This window comes from Chenopodium quinoa, unplaced genomic scaffold (genome assembly GCF_001683475.1).
Source record: "Chenopodium quinoa cultivar QQ74 unplaced genomic scaffold, ASM168347v1, whole genome shotgun sequence".
Lineage (NCBI taxonomy): Eukaryota > Viridiplantae > Streptophyta > Magnoliopsida > Caryophyllales > Amaranthaceae > Chenopodium > Chenopodium quinoa.
Genome location: NW_018743196.1, coordinates 2,144,848 through 2,159,331, shown reverse-complemented (window position 1 = coordinate 2,159,331; position 14,484 = coordinate 2,144,848). Strand labels below are relative to the sequence as shown.

Sequence of the window (14,484 nt, the reverse complement as noted above, 5' to 3'; positions counted from 1 at the left end):
TTTAGAGTTTTTTAAGATTTAAAAAATAAACAGATAGATCGCGCGAGGTGTTTCTCATGGACTCCAAAATATCCTGAGAGTACATTTGAGTGATTGGAATAACTAGTTGGTTTACCCGTTTATAACATACACCCTTTTCATTAAATCATGGCTAGTTGGCCACAAGGGACTTTATATGACCAATTAGTATTTGACATCCAAGCAGTATTTTGTATAATCTTGGGATGAACCCCTTACACAATCATTCCGCCTACGGTCAGTATTCAACATTATATTGGGTCCCAATTCCTTTTATATTGATCTGATTTCTTGTATTGCCTTCAATTTTGAACAATTTCTTACTTCTTCAGAGCCATAAAGGAAATAGATCACGTTGCTGCACATAGACACGTAACACCTTAGGAGGCTATTTGGATACTTAGAACCATTCACTTTGTCTTTAAACTATCTATCAATTTAATCATTTGTTTGTATGACTCCTTTCATTGACTCAAGGCTACCATGAGCCTTTATATGACCAAATAATGGACGTATGTGATTCCAAATAAGAATATTTGACCCGATATGCATCCTTACATTCCCAAAACACGGGTCTCAAAACCTATCATAGAAATTTGTTTGATTTCGTGCATTATTAAATAGCCTTCAAATTTATCTTCCTGCAAACATTTTTAAATTCAACAACATTATGCATTGAGGTTAACCCTAAGGTACTAAAAGGATTTAAGGAGGCCTACTATGTGGCCAGAACCATCTCATTCATGCCTTGACCCTATAAAATCATGTCTTATGTTGCCTTTAGGTGCGTTGTGATGCCATGGATTGGCTTTGCTTGCCTTGCCTTCCTAAGCTAGCTCCTAAGCCTTGCGTTGCGCGTTGCATAATCAATCTAGTTTCCGGTGATTGAGGTGCTTTCCAAGAGATCCTGGAAGACTTATTATTGGATCTGGAACCATCTCATTCATTCCTTGACCCATGAGCCTTGCACCCCTCGCCATCATGTGTTTGCTACCTTAACCAATATTATAGGCTCAATTATTGCATATGATGTCACAAGTTCGTATTACGTTCGTCTTAAACAATATCAATATTGTAAATAGTTAGTTGCCCACTATGGCACTTTTGAGTCTCACATTGTTTTTTCAACCATAAAAAATATGATGAAATTGGTAAGTGATCTTATGCAACTTGCTGCCTCATTTTCAAGCTATTGAAGAACATTTTGATACACAATTTGTGTCCACTTGGAACATTCTAGTAATATATAACTATTAAAAAAAAAAACTCCCTTTTGAAAAATATATTCCTAGTTACGTAGACATCAATCAACCTCACATTTAGCGTTAGAATTAGGCAATAGTCTCCCGCATTAGCCTACTTACTTATCCATTTATACTCCTAGGAATGTCTCACTCTCTATATCTATATCTACAAATTAGCCAAACCCCAAGCACATAAACTTAATCTAAGATCTATACCTCTCCTTTTCATGAGCGAGATTACATATATCTGAACCTTTTCAAATCTCGACCTTAAATATTACAGAGTACATTCCATACTAAATTGTCGTTGTTACATATTTGATCTTCTTGCTCTCGATCTACATCATGTCTTGTTCAAAACTAAAAAGAGGGCGGATTCAACTCCAAGCAATGAGCAAGGTGGTGTGTAAAAAGCTTACAAAGAGCACCAAACTATTGCACAAGTTAATCACTAATGGATCAAAGAAGCTTATTGTGATAAATAAGCCTAGGAAGACTAATATCAAAAGTCCTCTATATTTATCTCCTAGGCGTTCCGCCCTCAAAAGAAGGAAGTTGTATAAAGAATACAAGTTTCCTCCTGTAGAGTCTCCTATACATAGATAATCTCTTCAAAACTTCTTATCCTTCCTCTTCATCATCGAAATTAACCATGCAAGTTCGTGACAAGATTGACAACGTTCATGAGAACAGTCATGTTGGTGCTACATCTCTTGGATCGACGACATCAGTGCTGGGGATCGATGCGAGAGCTGAAGAATTCATTGCCAGTTTTCGAGCTGAGTTAAATAAGAGTTTTAGGAACATGTAACTTAGCTTCATGGTGGTGCAAGTCATTCAATTAGTACTACTTCTAATTAAAGTAGATTATTATTTATTATGATAACTATAATTAAATGTCCCAAGTAAATCTCAACAAGCTCTCGTAGCTCAGTTGGTTAGAGTACCCGTTTAGTAAGCGGGGGATCTTGAGTTCGATACTCAACGAGAGCAATAATAGTTTGTTAAGTATTTTTTTTTTTTTAATTAGAGAAGATGAAAGCTAAACATAGCGAAATTTGTAGGTCAGATAATATAAATCATACTGCATGATGCCATGAGATAGTGTACAAACAACAGAGGGAACAACAATACACATAATTTTGCAAATTTTATTGCAACAACAAAAAACCTCCCAAATGACATTGACAAGCAACGTCAAATACTTTGTTTAGTATATACAAACAGTGTGAGTACTAGAAAGGAAGCTCTTAATTCTACTGATACAAATGTCATCTATATTCTATAGGACTACAGAGCACAGCCTCAAAGGAAATCCTTCATAGGATCATCGTGGTGGATCCTCTTCATTCTAAAAGCTTCCATCTCTTCTGGCGTCACATCATTGTCATATTTAATGTTGTACTTTCGTTTCCGCTCATCTTTCTCTTCTTTCTTCTTAGCATTTTCCTGCGCAAGACATTAAAGGACAAGTGAAAACATATACACATTACATCACAAAATCTAGACTTTTGATAGTGTTAAGCAAGACTGGGAAAGTCTTTGCCAGTCAACTGTTCTTATCTTATACGACTATAACAAATCCTTGTTTGGTACCTTATAAACTTCCTGTTTGAAAAAAATTGTACCAACATGAGATTTAAAAGAACCAACATGAATTCATTATTGCCCTATTAGACAGGAACACTTATTGCTTTTGAATCCCTCCCCAACTATGGGAGTGGATTTTCAGTTCACTCCCTGTATATGTAAGCCGATTTAGGTCTTTTTCAAAAAGAAAAACCAAAGCATGTTGGGTAGATCAGAGGTTGAGACAGGACTCATAAAACCAATGTGATCAAAAGGCACAAAAGTTCTGCCAAGACACAGCTGCATGTGATTTAAGTGTAATTCTCTATCATTCCCAAATCCATTTGAAAAAATCATAAAATTTCAGAAATTATGAAAAAAGTACCTTTTTAATAGCTTCAGCAAGTTTCTTCTCATCCAGAACCAAATCTTCAGGCACCTCTGTACCCCAAGTAGCCAGCCTTTTCTCTTCAGTAGACTCCGGTTTTTCTGTTTTCATTGCCAAATACACAAATCAGCATATAATAGAGAAGGATAAGTCAAATAGTGCAACAATATTGTATCATCGATCTTTATGTGAAAAGACATTACTATTGTCATGACCAGATACTTTACAAGGAACAAATTAGCAAACAGATAAGAGGGAAAGGGGAGATCCAGAGTCCTAGACACTTCCTGACGAAAGATTAAAGAAGATGAAAGATGGCCACATATAGCAAACCTTCAGAAGTTTCTTTGCGGGCTATGTTAGCTTTCATCAGCTCTCCTGATGCTTCTGCAGCCTCAATCCCTGCAGCACCTGTACAATAGCTGTTTCGAATTGTCTGCTTGCAGCATTTGTAGCCCCATTGGAAATCACTCCACCATGACCCCCAAACAGTTGTGTGATTATTAGCGTACACGTCTTCTTCATATTTACTCTTGGGAACTGCCATCTCCTATCAATGGCACAGCAACGATAAGACATGTAATAAGCTAACAGACAACAAACCAAGTACGATTATAATTAGCTTCACCCATCAGCAATGTAGAATATAATACCTGCCCCTTGATTATCCGACCAGCACGATCGTATTCAACTTGTCTATCACTTTGACCAAGTAGAAGTTCCCGTGGAATCTCCTCTTCTGTTGCAGCATTGCCATACTTCTCCATTATGGTATCCTTCACCTGGGTTTTCAACTTCTCTTTATTAACCTTAAAGTTCTTGTAAAGTAACTCAGCTTGGGAAGGAGCTGCTTGCATATGCACATCCTGTCCCTTGTCAAATGCCTCAAAAGCATGTAAATTGAGCTGCTTGAACTCCAAAGCTTGACCACTGAGGCGATTTTGATTATCACCCTACACAAAGATTACAATAATAAAATTAAACCAGTGCAAAAGATATGATTAGACAATAGACACGGCTAAACATGAGAGGATTTGACAAGTTTAAACAAAATTCTTCAAAGCACTCACAGCATAAAACTTCTCATTTGGATCAGCATCAGGAAGAGGATCCTCACGCATGGACCGGGTTTTAGGATCATAGTAGGCCGAATCGACATCAAGATTCAACAAATATTTGGCTGTATCTTCTCGGATACGCAAGTTTCTAAATAATAGAAAAAACATCCCGTTAGCAACAAGTTCTAAGCAATGACGCAGAAAGCAAAAGTAATTACAGACTACAGAGATAGGGCTTCTGATTTATCTTCAGGCCGGTGGCTATGCAGATTGCAGACTAGCAAGATTTCATGCTAGTGGATGATTATAAGTGAGACCACCTAATTTTGAACAGTGGAGAAGCCCTTAACAGAGCTATATGAGCACATGTCAAGGGCTAAATGGCAAGCAGGTACTACGCACTTACATGTCTTAAAATTTATAAGCTTGAACATTTAATTAGTCAATTTCATATGATTGCCATTTTTATTACTCTGGGAATATTAGCTACATATCCAATTTTGACAAGTTTGGGAAAAGTTACATCAATATCTATCCAATATAACTTAATCAGGGTTAATGTACTCTTCAACTGAATAAGGTGATCACAAATCTTACCTTACAGTTCCAGTACTTCCTCCACCAGTGGTACGTACACGTTTTTCAACCTTTGCAAAATCCATTTGTTTACTCTCATCAACCTTGGCCTCATCAACCTTCAAAGCATCTTCATCATCTTCATCATCTTCATCTTCATCTTCATCAGCCTCACCCTCTTCACCAGTTTTATTTTTCTCCTCGAGCTTTTTCAATTGTTGTTCCTTCAGGTATTTTTTTCTTGCTTCTTCCTTTGCCTCATATCTATGAACAACATAGGCATAACTTGCAGGATCAAAACCATTCCATCTGTCACGTTTCCCATCGAAATCCAGCTCAAACTCCTCTATTATTTCATCAGGTGCAATGTGTTTCCCTGTCCACTTTGCACCAACTCTTCGAGGTCTGTCCATGCAAGACTTTGCATCATGGGTCATGGCACCACAACTGCAGAGAACACGGTAAACTTTAATCACATGGAAAAAGATTAATATTTTTTCAACGATTAAGACAACAATAGAGGTAGTTACACCAAGGAAAAACTCTTATAAGAAATACAATAGATACTAAATACTCAGCATAAAAGGAACTTACACAGAAAAGTCCTCAGCATAATATGAACTAATCCCAGGTTTTGGAAAGCATGTTGGATAGAGCTCTAGATGAGTTAGAAATAAAGAAATTCCGCATAGAATGTGCATACTTTCCTCTAGAAATTCTAACAAACACTCTGCCGACTCTGGATTATTTGAGATAGTTTCCAAAAATTAAGATTGTACAGAACATTGAAAAATCCATTCAATTCCACACTTCCACTTAATTGCGCTCATTAATTCCAAGTTCCAAACTAACTTCTGATTTATAACTTTCACTTAATTTGTCATCAATAACAAGTCTCAACTTTCAAAAACACACTAGAATAGTAGAAATCCTCAGGTTCAAATACATATGATTAGCTAAAACAATAAACCAGATAAGCAAACGTGCACACACACATACATTTGAAAAATTAAGTATTCACAGGCTCAACTTACTTCGCACAAGAACCCTTCCGGAACTTACTAGCCTGGAAGCCCTTTTCACCTCTGTTATACCACGATTTCGTGTAATTCGGATCCGATTTCCACTTCCTTTGATGCTTCAAACTCTGAAAACCCACCCAAATTATAAAATGTTAGTCCCTGAATCTAATACACAACACGTCCAAATGCAATCAACAAAAAGAAACCCTAATCAAAAAAAGTATCGAAACATACCGGCTTATTCGAATTAAGATACCAAGGAGCAGAAGACATATACTGCGGAATATGAGGATTAATTTCTTTTCCATCTTCATCTACCTCTGCTGGTGCAAGCCCAGCTTTACGAGCTTCCTCTAATTCTAGCTGCTTCCTATGATCTTCCCTAGACTTAAACGCCACTGCAAAAATTTCCCCAAATTCAATTCACAAAAACTCCAGTTCAATCAATTAAAATTTTCCCCAAATTCAATTCACAAACAACTCGAGTTTAATCAATTAATTCAAACAATCAGTCAACTTCATAATATCTTCAATAAATCAAAATTAACAAATCATATAACCTGAACAATCATTAATTAAAAAATAAATTTAATTAGAAAAAAAACAATTAATTCATCGAATCTAAACTAAAGCATGAGAAATCAAACCCTAGAATAATATTAAATTCGAAAATTTAGTCGAAATCATACCTGAAGCAGTCGCCATTGTTGCCTAATTAGATGAAACAATGAATCGTTAAATTTTCCGGCGAAAATAGAGGATTGAGGAGAGAGAAAGCGAGGTTGAGGTTGAGGTTACGGTTGTGGTTATGGTTTCCGATCAATGACGCGGCGGATTTCTCTTTTTATTTATCTTAACCGACTTTGATTTTCTTTATCTAAAATAATTTCAATTAGCTATAGTGGGCCTAGGCCTATAGAGGCAATAATACTCTTAAGGGTGCCGTTTGGTTAGGGGTATTTAACAAAGGAAATGAGAATCAACTATCCCGATTTCCTTTGTTGTTTGTCAAGTACTTTTTTCATTCCCTTTTATTTTTTCCGTTACCTCAAATTCTTCCAACTTCATTCCCCACCCCCTAGACTTTTCCATTCCCTTTCCTTATCCACCCTCCACCACCACACCCACACCTAGCCACCACCCTTTTACCTTACCTCCACCACCCAGTCTCACCTCCACGGCTCCACCGACGTTCGCCGTCCCTTCCCCGAGCCTCCACGACCATCGAAAAACCTAAAAATAAACCATCCTCTTCACTGTTAAACGGTCGAACGACCCCCCCCCCACCACCATCGAAACCCTAGCGCTAGGGTTTCGAGGGTGGGGAGGGCCGGGCGACGGGTTTCACGGGGAATTAAAAGGTTTTTCAGCGGGTTTCAGCGGCACTAGGTTTTTTCTGGGCTAAGGAGGTTTTCGAGGAGGGATGACCACCGCTGGGTCGACGAGGGATAGGGGAAGGCTGGAAAAGGGCGGCGAAGGTGGGGGAGGTGCGGTGAGTGGTTTGATGGCTGAAAAAGGTGGGAAGCTAATGACGTAGGTGGTTGTGTGGTGGTGGGACTAGTGGGATCGTTGCCCTTTGTTTTAAAACAAACAACATGACAAATTTTAGGTATTTTCATTCCATTCTTCTCCTTTCCCTTTATTCATTCCATTCCGATTACCTCATACGAACCAAACGACCCCTAAATGTATATTATGGGGTTAAGTTCTAGCGCATAGCTCCTATATGCAATGTTTGCATATAGGATGATAATTTAATAATAAAGTTGAAGTTGTAGTGAGGGTATAAAGTACCATTTAATAGGTAAATAGTACTCCGTACCTCATATTACGGAGTACTGAGTTTACCATTAAGGTACTCATAATGCTAAATTTTTTCATACTAGATAATTTTTTTCGATTAAAACGATCGGTTTGTCAGGTCTCTTAGATATTTATTTCAATATACTAAAATTACAATTTACAACCATTAGCTTCAGTTTGTGAGCAAAATAACTACCTAAGGCAGGTTTCAAAAACATGAGCAAAATTGTACTAAACCTTCCCAACTTCCTATTTAAGTTAGAAGACTTAGAACAGTAGGTAGCTAGTTTTTATTTTATTTTATATTATTTTTTATTTTTTTTTATTATATTGATAGTTTTAAATAAATTCTCTCTCAGACCTTCAAATACTCGTGATCCCCCATTGAAGCAGCTTCCGAGGTATGTAATCATCATATCAATTTCAACTTCACAATCCAGGGTTTATTTTTATCTAATTTAAATTTAGTTTTATGTTATTTAAGTGCAGTTAATTTAGGGGTTGAAATTCTGAACTATTGATTCTAATTACTAACCAGCGATTCGATTATTTTGCTAGAAAAGAAAATTATGAGCCTAATATAATACTTGAATCAAATATACCTAAAATTAAAATTATGTGATTTGTTTAGCTTTATTTGATATTTCAATTAAATTTGGTGGCTACTGTATTGCAGAAACCTATAATATTTAGGATTGAATTAAGAAATTAGATATTGTAGTTGATTGCGTCTAAGATTGTGTTGCACTTTGATCTTCTTAGGGTTGTAATTGTTAGCCTATATCTGCCATTGTCTACGTTTTGTATTTATTATTTGATCAATTCGCATCTGAATTACTGGAAATTTGCAGAGTTTGCTGTGAAGCTTTGTTAGTATTGTTTGCTGCTGTAAGCATTAATCATAATGTCAGAAAAGACATGGCCTGCTCTTCAATCTTGCAAGCGCCGGGTATGGTTTCGTTTCTTTGTCATCAGTGGCGGATCTTGGCCGAAAATAATATAAGGGTCAGGATTTAAATATTTTACTTCTTGTTCAATACTGATCACTATACTCTAATATTTTACTTCTTGTTCAAAACTGATCGCTATACTACAATATTTTATAAGTAAATATAGGCTATTTAAGTTCATTAACTAATAAATTATAATAATTTACGGGGGCTAAATGGCCCCGGTGGAAGGTCCCCCTCTGTTTGTCATCCACTAGTACATATGGAGTAGTTTACTGAAATTTGTTATGATGATTTACATTCAGTTTGAATATTTTGTGTGTGATACTCAGTGTTATGATGAAGCAAATGACAGTGTTGTGAGGGATCGACTAAGTCAGCTGTCCGATGATCTTCTGATGTTGATCATGTCCTCTTTAACAATGAAGGAAGTCACTAAAACTAGTGCTCTTTCACACCGTTGGAAAAATTTGTGCCGATTTTTACCTGTATTGCTTTTTGAAGCTCATTCACCGATATTGAAATGGGTTATGGGAGAGTGTAAGCTTAAAAGTACTTATAATATGAATTTAAAGGATCATGAGTGGTTCATTCTGCGTCATAGACCAGGTTTGGAAAACAAAAACTGTATAATAGTGATTTTTTTTTTGTACTTCAATTCGTATATTATTATTAGGAAATTTTGTCAACAGCTACCTATTAAAGCACGTGTTTTGAAAACAACTATATATTAATTTTTTTTAAATAACTACCATAAAGTTGTAAAAAGTTTACGTAGCACTACCACTCTAATCATTTTGGTTAGAATTTTTGGTATTTGGATCTCACTTTTTATCTTTTGAAGGGTAATTTAGTCCATTTAGATGGTGATTTTATGAGGTAAAGGTAAAAAGTGGAACTTACAGTGCGAATATTCTAGTTGAAATTATTAGAGTGGTAGTGCTACTTAAACTTTTTACAACTTTGTGTAGTTCTTTAAAAAAAAAATTAATAGATAGTTGTTTTCAAAACACGTGCTTTAATGGGTAGTTCTTGACAAAATTTCTTTATTATTACTTATAGTAGGTGGTCTCACCTAATAATTGCTTATCAGGTTTTACGAGGTGGGTGAACTATGCACTGGAAGCTCATCTTGCTCCGACAATAGATGAACTGAGGGTGGTTTTTGACTTGGATCGCAAGTTCGCAACAATGAATCTGATATCGATAAGTGGTTAGTTTTTGCACTAACAAAACAAGTTAAAAGGCTTGAATTGAACTTGACACCGTTTTTTAAAAAGAGTAGGATATTGATACCGTTGATTGATTTCTACTCTTGGCCTCTTGAATGTCGTATGTCATCTCTTGTTGTGCCTAGTAAATTGGGTTCCTTGTGTCTTAAATATGTGAATGTGACTGTGATGGACATTGAGCGCATTCTGCTTTCTTGCTCAGTTCTTGAGAATTTGTGCATTGTTGGTGGCTACCATTTAACACATATAAAGCTTCCTCATTCACCTCTTGAATTGAAACATTTAGAGGTATCGCGTTGTCCTCATTTGTTATGCATCGACATTTTAGCCCCAAAACTTGTGTCATTTATTCATCATGGGGATCCCGTAGGAGAGCTGAATATTAGAGATGCCTCCTTCCTTTCCGAGCTAACAATTGGTAATGGATTATATATTGGAGAGGTTGTAGCCCCTGCTTGTGACTCTTTTTCTAAATACTTCTCACAATTGAAGTATCTAAGTTGGAGCTTGATTGTAAACCAGAGTTATACAGTATCTAAGGTATTCATTGATTTCATTCCATGTAATTGATGATTTGCTCTATGGATATATGCATTACATGCTGTCATTGATGTTTATTTTATCTTATCTTGTGTAGTTTAACTTGGGGATCGATAATCCGAGAAGCATGAAAAACCTTACGCATCTTCGAATCTCTGTTAAATCAAATCATGATGAAAGTCTCCTTGGATGGGCTCACTTGATCGAAGCATCTCCACTCTTACAGAAATTACATGTCAAGGTATAGCTTATCTATATGAAATGAATTGTTGGTTACAAATAAGTATATATTGCTTAATAACAAGTTTTTAGTAAAGAATGATTACTGATGTAACACCCTAGGTCAACATGAGCCTACTAGTAAATATTGTCCCATTTGGACAACTCGCACTATAGCAAAGCAAATTCGTACGAGGACAATATCTACTAGTGGACTCATGTTGACTTGGATGTTACAGATGGTATCGCTGCTCATTTTGATGTCCTATTGTGTTTTTGAGGAGAATATAGCCTACCATGTGTGGGGGTTGATACCTCATTACAATTGAGGTTTTTTGATATTTTGCAGTTTTGTAAGTGTCTTGGGTTTTATTATACATCTCAAAGGAGTATAGTCAAGCATAGAGGGCGCCCCCTCATGAGCCTTAAGACACTACAGATTGGTGGTTTTCAGGGGCAACCAATTGACATTGAGTTTGCCACCCATGTGGTTGAAAATTCCGTCATGCTCAAAAGGTGATATTGGATATCCCGTCAGAGTGTAATTTAAGGAAAACTTGGATGCAGTTTGATGAAAAACATGCTAAAGAATGTGCTGAGGAGCTTGGAAGGACACTACCTCAAGATGTCACGTTCAGATACACAACTGCCTAGAAATAGGTCTCTTTGCTCAACCATAATATTAATTATTTAGTTTTTATTTTTTATTTTTTATTTTTTATTTTGTGGTGTTTAGAGAGCTACAACGACGGATGATAAGAATGGATTCTAAGATCTCTTGAAATCGAGAGGGAAGTTTTAACCACTTGAGTTATACTTCCTCCGTTTTTTAATACTTACAACACTTCCCTAAGTTATTATAGGGAAAAATTATACTCCTAACAACCACTAATCCCTTTTAAAGTGTATTATATCATGTAATCCCCACCTTTCTTTAATATCATAAAAAAGTGTGTGTTGCAACTATTAAAAAACGGAGGAAGTACTTCACTCTCAGGATGAATTATTTAAGGTCTGTTCCGATTGACTGAACTCAGCTGAACTGAGCTGAACTGAACTTATTATTTAATGATTTTTAACTACGGATTATTATTATTATTATTATTAATTATTGATATTAATTATTATTATTATTATTTATTGATTATTATGATTATTTTTTTTATTGATTATTATTGTTATTATTATTATTATTATTTATTGATGATTATTATTATTATTATTTATTGATTATTATTATTAGTATTATTATTTCAATTATTATTGTTATTATTTTTATTATTTATTGATTATTATTATTATTATTATTATTATTATTATTATTATTGTTTATTACTTATTTATTATTATTATTATTATTGTTGTTGTTGTTGTCGTCGTCGTTGTTGTAATAAGAGCAGAGCTGAACTAAATTGAACTGAATTTCAACGGAAGAGAACATACCCTTAGTGGTGTTATAATTTTATTTTCTTCCTTCAATACAAAAATTAGTGCATCAAAATTTTAAAAGGGAACCTCTATGCTTCGTCCATGGCGCGTAGGGCCTGTTGTTTGACATTTCATACGGTAGCTACAGTTTTTTTTTTTTTTTTTAGGGACGCTAGCTACATACTAACATACCAATAGATCATTCCCAAATGTCTTAAATTATCAAAACTCTTTGATTTAAATAGTAAGATAAAATATTCCATCATCATCTAAAAGTTAAAAGTCTTTGACTATATAACTTTTTTTCGTCTTCTACATTTGATAAATAATGTGAATAGCGGTGTTCAGTTTTTGGATTAAGACCGAAAATCAATTCAATCCGTATATTTTTGTACGGATCGGATTGATGTTGTTTGGATCTTAAAAATTAAATTAATCGAAATATGAAACCATGTTTTTAATTACCTTAATATCAATCATGTAAAATTATGTTTTTAATACTTGTATTAATCATGTACAACTATGTAGTTTATGATTTCAAGACTTGAATTTTTATAATTGTATTTTTATTTTTATAATCGCATTAGGCTAAATTTGTAACATATTTAATATGGATTGAAACGGATTAGATTTGATGAGAAATTTGGGTTGAATTGGATTTGAAAATCAAAAATCAAATTTTGTCTCGGGTGGGATTGGAAGCCTAAATCCAAACCGAGTGGACACCCCTCCCTAATTGTGAGCTTTGAAATTAAGTGTGAACACATGTCGATTTTTTTTTTTTATTATTATTTTTTTTAATCTACTTTATGTAGTGTTTTTCACCCTTTCATATTCTCCTCTTCTATTTTTATCCCTCTCTAACCCATTTTTGTGACTTTTGTAGTCTATTTGTTGTTTTCGTCTCTTTTGTGTGTGTGTTCGTATTTGTAGGTGCAAGAGATGAATTGAGGATTTACCAAGACAAAAGAACATCTCAAAGTAACGCCCAGCAAACCAAGGAGCAAGCATGCACTTCCATAGGAGCGGCGCTCCTACCCCCTCCTTTACATTCTTCCCCTGCTGATTTTCTGATGATATTAATCTAATATCACTCAATATCATATTTGTTATTTGATCTGTGATCATATTTAAAGATTATCATTATTCCAATTGTTCCAATTTACTTGTCTCATCCATTAACATTAGGTTTTATACGAATGAAATATTTCTTTCCTTTTTTAAATACGTTACTTTTAAATTCACATATTTTAACAAAGTATTGTAATAGATTATTATACTCCCTTCATGTTTTGAAAGTGTTACTTTTTAACCGGTACATAGGTTTAGGCAGTTTATTTGATTTAAATAAAATAAGAGGTAAGTGGGATAATTGAAATATTATAAAATTATAAAAGAAAGATAGAGGGGTTAATAGTTTATTACAAATAAAAAGTTCGGTTTAAGGTTTTAGGGGCTATTTTGCTTATTAAAAAATATTTCGATTTACATGTTTACCTTTTTAATACGCAAAACGAGACATTTATATATTTCTTTTGCTAAATCTGAGCTCAATTTGGATTTTTAAATGCCAAAATATCCCCCGTAACCTTTCATGGAATATTTTTCAACAAGCAAATCAATAAAAAATATTAACCAAATAAAAAGTGGGCCCCACTAATGAAATTATTTAACGGCGAAATAACCGCAAGGTTACCATATGGAAGCTAAATGTATTTGCGGGTTACAATGTAAAAAGTGCTATATGGAGGGACACAACATAGAAAAGTGAAATTAAGGGGGTTACGGCCTTACGGTATAGATAACCCTAAAATCAATAAATCCACATTTACAAAAGATATACTTGAAATTAACAAATACACAGGCAACACAGCATATTGTGTTTGTTTTAAAAATAAAAAAAGGTTTTTAACTTAATTAGGCAATAAAAATAAATTAAAAACTCATTTTCTATATGAAATACAAGTGTTCAATTTTATTTATTTATTTTCTATATGAAATACAAGTCCTATTTATAATATTTTTAAAGACAAAAAAAAAAATCAAACATCAATATTTAAGATAATTATATATGTGGCTTAAAAATAAATAAATAAATTATAATTATATATGTGAGAAAATACAAGTTTCTCATATTTCTCAAAGGCGCAAATTCGACATTTTCAATTAATAAGTTGGGTTAGTGTTGTAAATTTGTCTACAAAATCTGTAAATTTGTCTACAAAAAGAGAAAAAGCTAATAGATGATCACATATGTTGGAACTTGGAAGAAAAAAAAATATCAGATATCAATCATACCTGTCTGTGATTAATATTCTGAAAAGAACACTACATACATACTCCTTTTGGAATGTGTTAAGAGATTTCATCACCTTGCTGTAATAAAAAGAATACTGTTTACAATGCCATCAGTGAATCAATCACTAGGCGAAAATAT

At 34.4% G+C, this 14,484-nt stretch overlaps 2 protein-coding genes and 1 non-coding gene across 9 annotated transcripts; 2 read left to right on the top strand and 1 right to left on the bottom strand.

Annotated features, from left to right (window-relative positions):
* The first annotated feature begins 2,181 nt into the window (after positions 1-2,181).
* TRNAT-AGU lies at positions 2,182-2,255 on the top strand. Its single transcript has one exon. It is a non-coding gene; the product is annotated as a tRNA-Thr (tRNA).
* Positions 2,256-2,384: 129 nt separating this feature from the next.
* LOC110733121 (pre-mRNA-splicing factor SLU7-like) lies at positions 2,385-6,734 on the bottom strand. Its single transcript, XM_021913138.1, has 9 exons — positions 6,565-6,734; positions 6,110-6,273; positions 5,888-6,000; positions 4,875-5,300; positions 4,290-4,425; positions 3,873-4,172; positions 3,553-3,769; positions 3,217-3,320; positions 2,385-2,711 (listed from the first exon to the last, which is right to left on the bottom strand). The coding sequence occupies exons 1-9, from the start codon at positions 6,578-6,580 to the stop codon at positions 2,568-2,570; spliced, it is 1,620 nt and encodes a 539-aa protein (XP_021768830.1). The 5' UTR covers positions 6,581-6,734; the 3' UTR covers positions 2,385-2,567.
* Positions 6,735-6,876: 142 nt separating this feature from the next.
* LOC110733122 (F-box/LRR-repeat protein At1g55660-like) lies at positions 6,877-11,319 on the top strand. 7 transcript variants are annotated; one of them, XM_021913144.1, is made up of 6 exons: positions 7,837-7,953; positions 8,038-8,079; positions 8,530-8,683; positions 8,961-9,237; positions 9,722-9,841; positions 10,498-10,596. In XM_021913144.1, exons 1-6 carry the CDS (start codon positions 7,895-7,897, stop codon positions 10,500-10,502), a joined length of 657 nt encoding a protein of 218 aa, XP_021768836.1. In that variant the 5' UTR covers positions 7,837-7,894; the 3' UTR covers positions 10,503-10,596. The 7 variants fall into 7 exon arrangements, with proteins under 7 accessions (XP_021768837.1, XP_021768831.1, XP_021768836.1 ...); XM_021913139.1 differs by lacking the exon at positions 7,837-7,953 and adding exons at positions 7,095-7,484; positions 10,969-11,319 and having other exon boundaries at positions 8,530-10,400; positions 10,498-10,641; XM_021913140.1 differs by adding an exon at positions 10,969-11,319 and having other exon boundaries at positions 7,858-7,953; positions 8,530-10,400; positions 10,498-10,641.
* Positions 11,320-14,484: the final 3,165 nt, after the last annotated feature.